Genomic DNA, 11,560 nt, shown 5'->3' on the forward strand with positions numbered 1-11,560 from the left:
TTCATAAGTGTTGTGATAAATCCATTACTAGAAAATTATAATTGAGTGACAAAAAATAAATCTGAGAAGTAGCCAATAAAAAACTAATAAAATACGGTAATTTGATTAAAATTCTTACAACCTTCCTAAAATGTTAGCTGGAGAAAGAATCATCTGTACAATATATTGCCACAGTTCAAAGTTTGAAAAAAATTTTCTATGTTTGTATTATTAAAATTTGAGTTGATAAAATTAGGATCTCAGCACCGTAATACGGTACCGTAATACGGAAAAGCGCACATTACAGTGCGTTGAATCTGAAATATTTCATTTTCAATAAAACTACATGATTTAAGTTTTCTTCTAGGTTTATTACATTGACAAAAAGAGGAAAAACCTTTGCCAAATCACATACATCAGCCCTTTGTTTGATCGCGTATCTTAGTTTAGCATTAAGCATTATGCATACAAAAATCGATAACAGGCTTTCGACATATTAGTTATGTCCAAAACTTGTGTTCAAACCGTTACATTCTAAATAAGCGATATGGTTCATTACGTAAAGGCTGATACATATGATAAATGGGGGAAGTTTAAAATCTAAGACACATACTTACTTGACGAAAGCATTAATATCCTGTAGACCTAGTTCACAACCTGGCCAACGGCAAACGCCATGAGCAAATAAAGGATGATAATATTTTTTCGTTAAAAATTCATGGCTATTTACTGGAGCATTATGAATAATGGAAAACTTATCCTCGTTCAAGCCTGCGCTGAAATTAGAGTTGCCATTACTATTACCAGCACTAATTTTTTGACTTGCTTGGCCGCAATAGCTGCCACCTAAGACATCTAAAAGGCTGCTAAAGTTTGTATTGATATATGGTGATGTTTCAATGCCTAATCTATTTGTTGTATTTAACCTTTCATGTTCCTGGTGCGCATTCTGACGTTGCTCTGGACTATTACCCGAGGTATATGTTTGCGTAAAATCTGGAGGTAGATTCCGTTGATGTTGAATGTATCGGCTAAATGGTGGGAATTGAAATTGGGCAGGTGAAATTTGCATTAGTGTAGGTTTTGAAGAAATTATATTTCCTGGTACTGCATCTATTGGTTTAGTTGCGTTACGATTTTTTGTTTGATGAATTATATCATAAGTTTCAGTTTCATCCTTATCAGATACGCCAACACTGTGCGATTTCTTGGAGTATCTCGGTTGGTGTCCGAATAACTGGCTTTTTTTATTATTGCAGTCATCGTTAATGTTTTCATCATTATAAAGTATACCAAATTTATCGCGATATTTTTCATACTTTTCATGGTTCATAAATAAGTTCATTTGTTTTATATTATTACAGCTTTCTTCATCGTCATCATTTTCATCAGCAACACCTTCAATCTCATCACACTCATTCTCGTTACTTTTGTTACTAATCGGTTGTAAGCGTGTATCTGAAAATAACACACTCAAATTAAGAAAGCGTTAATTAAGGACGGTTTAAAATTATAAAAAAGTAAAAATGGAAAAAAATGGTATCTTGGCAAAAGTTAAAGAAAACATTTAAATAAAATAATTTATATTATACAATGAGATAATTGAATTTTTGGTCAACTTTATTTATTTTACAAACCGAAACTTTCAATTTTATAAATTTTGTATTATAAAATATATTAAATTGTAGTTACGTTAAGGTTAGGGTGGACGTATATTTTTATTCTCACTTCATTTTTTTTTTTTTTTCATAACGTATGTAACACCCAAAAGAAAGCTTCAGAAACGCTATACAGTGTATATATTCTTGATCAGGGTGAAATTCTGTTCTGGTGTTTGTTGTTCAACCAGGAGAGGTTGAGAAAATAATGATATTAATTTCAAATTTGTTAGAAACGTTAGAAGTTGTTGCACGCAGGTTGATATTGAAAATGGGCCAAATTGATTCAGAGCAAAAGCCCGTAGTGGAACATAAACTGTGTGCAGTTCTATTGTTCTTAACAAAAATTTCAGAACTCAGTCTACTTTTTACGTGCAGAAATGAAAAAAAATCGATCATGGCTACACAAAATTACTTTTGAGCAAATTTTATTTTTTCCAATTTTTCATGCTGGTTTATCATAAGGGACACAGAATAAAATTTAAAATTATTTTGTATTTTCTTCAAATGAAGACATATTATCTGCATAAAACTGGGTTAATTCTAAAATGAATACAGTGATACCGCGATTACAATTTTCCAGTAATATGGGTATCAAATAAAAAGACTTGGGGAATTGAATGCGAGAAGTACAGTGGTAGGTGTGCGAGACTCGGCCCTCTCCGAATATAACTTTCTTACTTGTTATATTGTACAGTAAATCTACATAAATGAAGAGAATAAATTAAATTTTTGAAGGAAAGGAGGACCTAGTTTTGGTTCGCTAAATGTCGGTGTTATTGGAAGTGCAGACCTGTCCGCTCATTTTTGGCTAGATTTCATTAAGGATTGATCGCTTACAATAAAAAAGGAATGTAAGAAAAGAAAGAAATTAATGAGTAATTCAAAGACACCAACGCAGGAATGTAACAATTAAATATAATATAAGTAAGTAAACATCTATGTTCAATATGGCTGCGTTGAAAGGCTCACTTTGCATGAAAAATAATTCTTTTGAAATTTGTCAATTAAAAGTGGGGTTTTTTGTTTGTAAATTTTAAACTGTTGAAAAGAAAATTTCTTTAATTTTGCGGAACCGCGTGTCAACCAAACCATGCTGCAGCGATCTGAACAAGTGTTAATCAGACGGCACCATGCTTGTTGAGTACGCTGAGTGTTGCAGATTTTCCCATTCGAACTGCAACAGTGTATTCTGGACATCTATTGCACCAAGTGGCCAAAATGGCATTTTCAGTCAATTCGAGCCTTCATTACAAAAGTAATGAAGGTCAAAAATGAAATTTCGAGCGTTCTATGATTAGCGCCTTTATACACTGAATATCTCAAGTATACTAAATTAAAAGCTGTTAGCTTAGGTAGAGAAAGGTAAAAATCATCGAATTTAATCGTTATGTACAGTTCTATTTCCCATTTCTTTATAATGTTTACCTGTCCTTTCTCAAAATTAATGCAAACACCTATTAGAAATATTTACTACTGCAAAGCAAAATGATCGCTGCTGAGAATACATATCGTCAATTCACCAACTGTTAAACGAAAGATAAATGTCGCTTGTATATGAATATATGTAGAAAGTTTACTTGAGGTTGTAGGAAAATGATAATTATTTGTGCTGTACTGCAGAGGCAAAACTTAGTCTATTGTCGTTTTAAGTTGGTTGTCATTCGTTTTGGTTGTACATTTCTACGCTTATAATGGCGGCATTATGTGAAAACATCGTAAGTTACTCGTGTCACTGGCGGTGGTGTACGCAAGGTATGCTGAATTTGTATATATTGTTTGTTGGCAGCAGCTGCATTTTGGTATATTCGCGACTAACAACGTTGTTTATCACGTTAATGCACAATGAGGTGCCAAAATATGACCAACGGTGGTAAGCATCATTGAATGAGTGTTGAGAAAAAGATGCTGTATGTCTTGTAGAGATTTTAATGCAAGTAACTTAATACTTATTTGTTTTATTTGCCTTCATAAGTTTAAAAATACCTTGTTATAATATTTTTAATTTATCAGACGTAATTTTAATGGGTTTGCTAAGATAGGGGAGAGGAAGTTAGGAAACCTAAGTGGACGCTCGATGAGAGAACGAATTATGACTTAACGTATGGATATTCATTCTTAGTATTGAACGGACATATTACAGGGGACAACTAGTAAATGGACATAGGATAAGTGATGATTACAGTGTATTATAAATGGAATCTTTCGCTAGTGGGTAAGTAAAAGAGTTACCTTCTTCGTCTTTATTGATCGTAGCTACACTGTTATCATAGCTGCACTCTTGTTTCGGACGTACGAGACTTGTTCTTTGTAGTTTACAAACTGTTCCTGTGGCATCTAATGATAACGTTGGCGTAGTTTTCAATTGCTCGTTGATGTGTGATTGATGTAATTCACATTGAATTTGTTGCTGGTCGCCTTCTCTTCCATTACGATCAACCTCTTCTTTTCCATCTTCTTCTAACTCACTAAATCCTTCTTCGTCAGCCAATGTTTCACCCTCAAAAGAAACACTTCTGCACGCTGGACAATCAGTGTTACAATTATGATTGCAAATGTTTTGCTTAGCACCGCAAATTGTTTCCGAGAGCATTTCCGTCATCTTGGCTTTATTTAAATCAACTTTTCTTTTACTCTTTATAAGCAGCTTTTGTTGTCTTGGCGTTGCTGTGCTTTCTGCTTTGTGTTTGTCGTTCTTGTTCCCGTACTGCAAGTCACGGTTTCTGTTGTATGTATTAGTAGGGAATCACTGCTTCGCTTATCGCAGTTGCCGTTTTATATTTTTGTTCGCTGAAGTATTCCTCGAAAGATAATAAAATGATATATATATTGATATTGACTATCTTGTTTATTTGTATTATAATTATCTGGCGATAAACTCGAAACTAAAATGGCATTCAATTGTAAATGCGTTAATAGACCTAGTAAGAGTAATGTATACAAATAAATGAATTAACATTTAATTTATTTCAATTTTCTACGTCAAATCTCTTGTCCGTCTCAACTTTCTCGAAGCTTTACCTCGTTAGATGAATGAGGGACTGCAATAGACCCAAAAACTGAATTTTATTCGATTAAAAAATTTGTAAAATAAAAAAAGAGATATATAAACACAATGGAAGGTTGTACGCGTAACTCTAGTTTTCTTCACAATTACTTACCATGGCGTATTAAAGGATGACTATGCTTCAATTTCCGTGTAAGCTCGTGTTGTTTTCATGCATTCTTTATCTTCCTTGCATAAATTATCACAATACCAGAAAGCAAAAAAAGTAAACTTTCTTTCTGCTCGTAACAAGTAGGCAAAAGTTTGCGGGTGCTCCCTACAGTTTTATATGAACAAGGGAAGGACAAAATTTTGTAATAATTGGTTGTGTTTACAGCCTTTTATAAACGGTCTACCTAAAGGTAAAAAGTAAGCTTTATAAGTCCAGCTTAAGGCGAGTTGATGAAATTAAGCACAATAATGTTTTTAAAGTTCCTTTCAAGTTAAGAACTGTTTAAAAATTTTAATTTTTGTTTAGTGTACCGGTGCAGAATATATTAAATTTGTAGATATACAATACACAGAAAGACTTAAGATACAATTTTCTTTTATGCCGATCATTTCAGAATCATTTTCGGAGACATTTTCTGAAATTTCACCAAAATATTAAAGAGATTGCGAGCTATAGGCTAAACACAATAATACAAGGACAAACAGCAGGCAGATGGATAGACGGACGAACTTGGCTTAATTTAGAAAGCGGTTCTGAATTGAACGTTGGGACTATGCCTCCTGAGCGTTGTATACATCCGCACAAACTTAATATACTCTTGTACCAACAGCAGGTATAGCAGTTGTCTGGCATGAAAAATTTCCGTTTTCAAAAGCAATGTTCTTCGTCCTCGAAGATAAACTGAGTCGCAATGCAACGAATGCAAGCATTCTCGTATTGTTCTCATTAATAATGTGTTTTCACCCGTTAGTTTATGCGGTCTTGCTACCGAGTCCAACCGCTCATCAAATAAGCAGCTGCTTGCATTTGTGAACTTTTTGCACAATTTCATCTTCACTTAATGAATTTCTTGCTAAAGTAAATTGCCTTGTGGTTCTGTTTCATATTGCACTTTCTCAACGTTTGTAGATTTGTGGCGGATTAGCTAACCTTATCGTTTGTATTAACGCCACTTGTATTATTTACATACAACTGAGAAGAAAACCGCACATGCTCTTTGTGGGAAAATTAAAATGTAATTTTTAGACGTCTTTTATTCATATTTGATAAATTTTGTTTTGATACTCTTTAGTGGAGGTTAAAAAACCACAAAATGTGATCTTACAGCAGGACTTCGGTAGTCACAAAAAATCACCATAATTAGAAAGTGTGGAATTATAACAAATTCATTATAATTTCGTCTAGTACAGCACCTCCTTGTAGAACATCTCCATAGCAGTTATTTCTAAGTATATATTTTATAAAAATTAATTAAACAATATCAGCAACGGTCCTGTTTTTTTTTCTTTTTTCTATGAAAGCATTCAATTACACCAAATCAGCGGCAATTTTCAGGGTGTATTTTCTAGCAAAGCAAATTTATTTTCATAAAAATGCCTTTTAATATTACTTTGCGCTCGGAGTTTCAACTCTCATGTCCATCTTTTATTACAACGAAATATTATGCACATTCTGTTGACAATGTTATTAGAATGTCATTGCAACTGGTTGTCCCATTTTTTTTGACGTAATGTAGTAGTGAAAATTGTGACAGAAAGCTAGTGTATACAGATATTTCTCTTTATTTACCGAACTTAATAGTGTATTAAGAATCAATCCTGCGCACTACTAAGTTTTTTTCTCAAATAATCCGACATCTTTCACTGCAAAAAAAAAAAGATTTCAGCTTTATACAGATACTTTTTGTTGCTGTGCGTCGGGTGAAGACAATGGGTGCAAACTTTTGCTTCAAGTTTTCATGTTTACGTACGTTGGTTTGTTTTATTTAATTCGAAATCCATATTAAACACTTAATAGTGCTGAATGGTTTATTAAGCAGTAATCAAAGGCTTAAAGAAAATCTTAAATACGGCATTTTTAAGTTGTGTGTCAGCTTTCTTATGTTCTCGAACCGAGTTTTACAATAGTCCCGATAAATAAATGAGCGCAGCCTTAGTTCGGTATCTGCTAATAATGACAAACGATGCTGAAACGAATTTAAAGTTTCTATTTTTTCCGAAGCAATGTCGGTTTCAAATCTATGCAGTTATGCATAATAAAAATTGTACATATTATACCAGATAGACATTTCCCACAACATATTTTTCACTTTTGTTAGAAATAAATTTTTCTCTTTTTGAATAAAATTTTATAATGCTCTGCGTGCATTTTCCTAAGAACTGGTTTTTGTTATGCTTTTATTTTGGTGCTTGCCCCATGTCTCATTTGCGAGTTCTTGCAACCAAATATCCCAGAGCTCTTCCTATTCATGCAGTTGTCTCTAATTGTATTGTGTCTCTATTGTAATTGTGTATACGGACTTATCCCTTCTACAAAGCTATTCGGTGCAGATCTAAACTCCCTATATTCTTCCGTTACTTCCTTATATTATCTTTTAATGTGTTTATGGGATTTAATTTCGCAAATCATGAAATTTGTATCATAATACTGTAAATGAAAATGTATTGCGTCGAATGTTGCGGCATAACTGCAATACGTAATATATGGCAGAAAGATTCTCATGCCACAATATATTAACAATTGTTATGAAAATATATTAAGGCTTTTTATTAGAAAACAAAGCCCAAAAGTAACATATTTAAAAAAAATAACAAGCAAAAACTTTATAATCTGATTAGACCGATTAAAAAACATTCTACATTAATCCACCTAATACAATTCCTCAGTTGGTTTACAACATACAGAAGATAAAATTTATTACAGTGCAAATATTTACTTTTTATGAAAATATTTGAATGAAACGGGATACAAAACGTGAATCCACGCGACTCAAGTTTAGTACCTTTAATTTTCTTCTCGAACAACTTATTATTCGTCGCCTATTTTTTTCGGTAGATAAAAGAGGGTTCATCGCAATTTTCTTATGTCCAAGAGCCTATATTCCTTTAAAAGTTACATCCCTATATTATATATAGATCAAGTTTCATTCTAAAACACTATGAGAGCTTATTCTTTTTAAGTCGTCTTACACGACAGGGGGTTCAACAACATTGTACATTCATTATTGCCAACTTATTACATTTCAGCGACCTTTGCTGAGCGATATTAAAAATGGCAAATTGTGTTCATATAGCGCCTTTTCCAAATATATGGGGAGTGACCAATGAAATGAGTCCATGTAACTCATTCTTAAAAGCCTTCATTTTTGGTCCCAAAAAATATTAATGCACCAAATTTTAGCAACCTGTCTCGGAAATTGCGAACGTTAGGTTGAACATAAGAAATGAAAAGACGAAGATCCTTCAATCGACATAGAAAATGATGTTGAGTAGATCTCTCATGTCTGTCCTAGTGCAGCGTACTCAAACTTAACACAAGTAATGTGGCTTATAACACCGTATATTGAAATATTCTTGATTTTTTCCTATAGGTTAAGATAAGCTTGCGTTTACTTTTTAGAGAAGATTGACTTTAGCAAATTGACATATAAGGACTTACATATAAATCGATTACGCTGTTTGCAGTGATCAAGAATATTTGTACTTCATGGGTTCTCTAACACGTACTTTAATACGAAATATATTTGATACCCTAAGCGATTGTGCAGATGTAAAATTACACGTTTGTGTTTAGTACAAATAAGATGGCAAACGTAGTTCTAGGCAGCGAAAGTAAAAATAGCTAAGTTACAAGAGTGTCAACATACATTAGTAAACGTGTACAATCCAATGTGCTCGAAATATTAAAACGAAGAAATTATTTACATAAATAATCAAAACCAAATATTGGGCGGATTTTTTACTTTTTGGGTTCATAAACTGGGCTATGGCGATTGGAAAAAGCAATTAAGATAAATTGTTGTCTAAGTAGTCAAAGTTTTTGGCACTCTAGCTCTAAATTAATATAATGTCTGAACTAAGTTATAGAGCAAATGTCGGCAATAATACTTACTTTTCAAAATTATTAATTTCAGTGCACAGGGATTAAAATGAAATGCTCTTATTTTATACATTTCTTAGCGTCTGATAGCTTCAAAAAAATCAGTTCTTCGATAGATTTCGGAAATTCGGCCAAACAATTACCGTGTTGGGCTTTGAATCTACAAAACACCGCTAATGTTTTTAAATTTTAATCACTTGTAAACGAACCAACACCCATTGCTTGATTTTTTAATTTTGCTCATTTTTATTTGTCTTTTTTCCGTTCATAAGCACTATTAATATGAATTAAAAGGTGTAAGCTTGGAGAAGTGCGTGATTACTTTCACCGAGCTATCGCGTTTCCCTGATGAGACTATCATATTTACTACTACTGTTGTCTCTATTATTAAAAAACAAGCTATTTGCGAGTTAGCTTTGTCAGCTTTACAGCAGCAGGAGAACGTAATATATACCACACCATTAAAAACTCGAACATCATTCCATTTATTAGTAGCAGCAACAACAATGGTCATAACTACAGTACCGCCTTCAATAGTTTTGAGTCCAATAATAAACGCTACCAGCAGCTATACAACACAATACAGTACACATGCATAGCATATTCACAGTGATACATTTATTTTATTCTAGCACTGAAGTATGGTGTATACAGACTAACACAACGTGCGCAGCCTTCGGTAAGTATATTTAACTCGTTCCAAAACACTTATGTTCCCTGCTCACTTATGAATAGTAATGAAAATCAAAGCAAGGCAAAATGCCGCGAATTTTTTCTGCATAACAGTCATAAGAGGCGCTACAAGTATTACAGATACACTGAATATACAAAAACAACAGCATACATCAAATGACAACCGAAACTCATTTCAAAAAGAAAGTACTGACGAAATATATTTATTGGCGTAGAACCCAGAGAAGAACAATGGTTATTTATATGTTGTATATTATACCGTATATTATACATTATATATTATATATTATACCATACGATATACATTACATATTATATATATTATGCTACGAGTTTTGTATTATTCACTGTAATAAGACGTTATTGTTATTTTATGTTAATCTTTACTTTTTCCAAAATTTTTTGATTAGTGCCATGAAATATGAAAGTGCAACTAGCTTGGTCGTTATAAGCAAACATTCTAAGTTTGTTTGGGTTTCTACTAAACACTAATTTATTACAATAATCCCAGACGAACAAAATTTACTATCTTCGAAACGTGTACTATATGTACTATATAAAAAAAGGGTAAATTTATCAGCAAAAATTTAGATTGAAAGTCAACGTTAAATATAAAGCTAGATTTTTAACACAAAGTAATCAGCTAGAACTAAAAAAAAAAATTTTAAGGATTAAGGATTTTTTAAGGACTAAGGATTTAAAAAAAAATTTTTTTTAAGGATTAAGGATTTTTTTTAGTTCTAGCTGATTACTTTGTGTTAAAGATTTAGCTTTATATATAACGTTGGTTTTCGACCTAAATTTTTGCTGATGATAAATTTACCTTATTTTCGTGTCTACGTAGGCCAGTTGTTTCTAAGTTGCTTCAAACTACGCCTTTAAAAATGACTCCCCTTAATTCTATTAATTTGTGAAATAATAACGGTATTAATTGCTTACCATCATGTTATGCGGCGATAAAGCTAATAAGTTTCGCTATAAAAATAACTAGCAACTGGGAGGTAATGGCAGATTTATTGAATTTTCTGTGTAGAAAAGTTTTCCAATTTTTGAAATAAGCATAACTTACGATTATGGTAGTAAAATCATAGTGAGACTTCAAGATTAAGATACTCTGTTCGGCGGTTATAAATATAACAATAATATAATTCCAATTTTCATTTTTTAAATTTTTAATAAAAAGGCTGTGTCAAAAGTTTTCTTCCTCTCTCGTTTTCTTTTCTTTTGTTTTTTCATTACCAATTAGGATACTAAGTATATACAACGAAAGGTAAGTTTTATTTTCGAGCTTAATTTTTTCATATATGTCGCAGCTGCAAGATACGCTCTGTCCTATCTGTCAAATCATGGGAAAGCTAAGTAGGTCACGGTTTGCGTTTGTATTGGGAAAACAGCTGCAAATGAAAAACAAAGTACAATCCAAAAAAAAGCTTGTACTTACATACACCTAAAACAAACCGAATTTGAAATTGTGAAAGTAAGTAAGTAAAATATTGTTAAATATTGGTGTCAAAAGATTAAGTAGTGTTAACGATATAATACTTTATATCAAATAGAATGGTTTTTTCCGAACGTTTGAGCTTCTGTAAATGGTCTGGGAGTATCACTAACGGTGACTAGAAAAAAATTATGCAAATAATTAAACAAATGCTTAATACATACTGTTCTTTTAGTTGGTGTTAAATCACTGGACTGCCCGTGCACACACTCCATTCTATGTTTTTTGTGACAAATCCTTTTGCGTTAGACGATTCTTTTGCTCGTAAAATTTCTGAAAAGTTACGAATTAGGGCGTCAACTGACAAAAAACTCAAAAATATTATTTATTTGTTACGATAATTGCCTATACTTTAGTGTTTGCAACTTATTAAAATGTTGGTAATTCGCATAACATATCTAAATATTTTGTGGCGCCGATTTGCAAAGCAATGCAACTCGTTTTTATTTTTTTAATATGACCAAATACTCAAGACATGGCCCCTATTCGTGTAACACGGTGCCTGTCAGAAAGAAGAGAGGAAAGATGAAGAAATAAGAAGGTGGTGCCCGCAGTCTGGTGAGTGTGTAACCAATCGGTAAGTGTTATGGCTTTAGGACCTCCAACTATAGCTGCGACCACGGAAAACTTCCACT

General features: G+C 32.6%; 1 protein-coding gene across 5 annotated transcripts; it reads right to left on the reverse strand.

Moving 5' to 3' along the window:
- Positions 1–331: 331 nt before the first annotated feature.
- LOC119643487 lies at positions 332–9,399 on the reverse strand. Of its 5 annotated transcripts, none has more exons than XM_038042841.1 (3): positions 8,747–9,399; positions 3,870–4,438; positions 332–1,437 (listed from the first exon to the last, which is right to left on the reverse strand). In XM_038042841.1, the coding sequence occupies exons 2-3, from the start codon at positions 4,237–4,239 to the stop codon at positions 593–595; spliced, it is 1,215 nt and encodes a 404-aa protein (XP_037898769.1). In that variant the 5' UTR covers positions 4,240–4,438; positions 8,747–9,399; the 3' UTR covers positions 332–592. The 5 variants fall into 5 exon arrangements, with proteins under 5 accessions (XP_037898769.1, XP_037898770.1, XP_037898768.1 ...); XM_038042842.1 differs by lacking the exon at positions 8,747–9,399 and adding an exon at positions 4,799–5,155; XM_038042840.1 differs by lacking the exon at positions 8,747–9,399 and adding an exon at positions 4,659–5,155 and having other exon boundaries at positions 3,870–4,558.
- Between the last annotated feature and the right edge of the window lie 2,161 nt (positions 9,400–11,560).

The sequence above is a fragment of the Glossina fuscipes genome, unplaced genomic scaffold, assembly GCF_014805625.2.
Source record: "Glossina fuscipes isolate IAEA_lab_2018 unplaced genomic scaffold, Yale_Gfus_2 61051, whole genome shotgun sequence".
Lineage (NCBI taxonomy): Eukaryota > Metazoa > Arthropoda > Insecta > Diptera > Glossinidae > Glossina > Glossina fuscipes.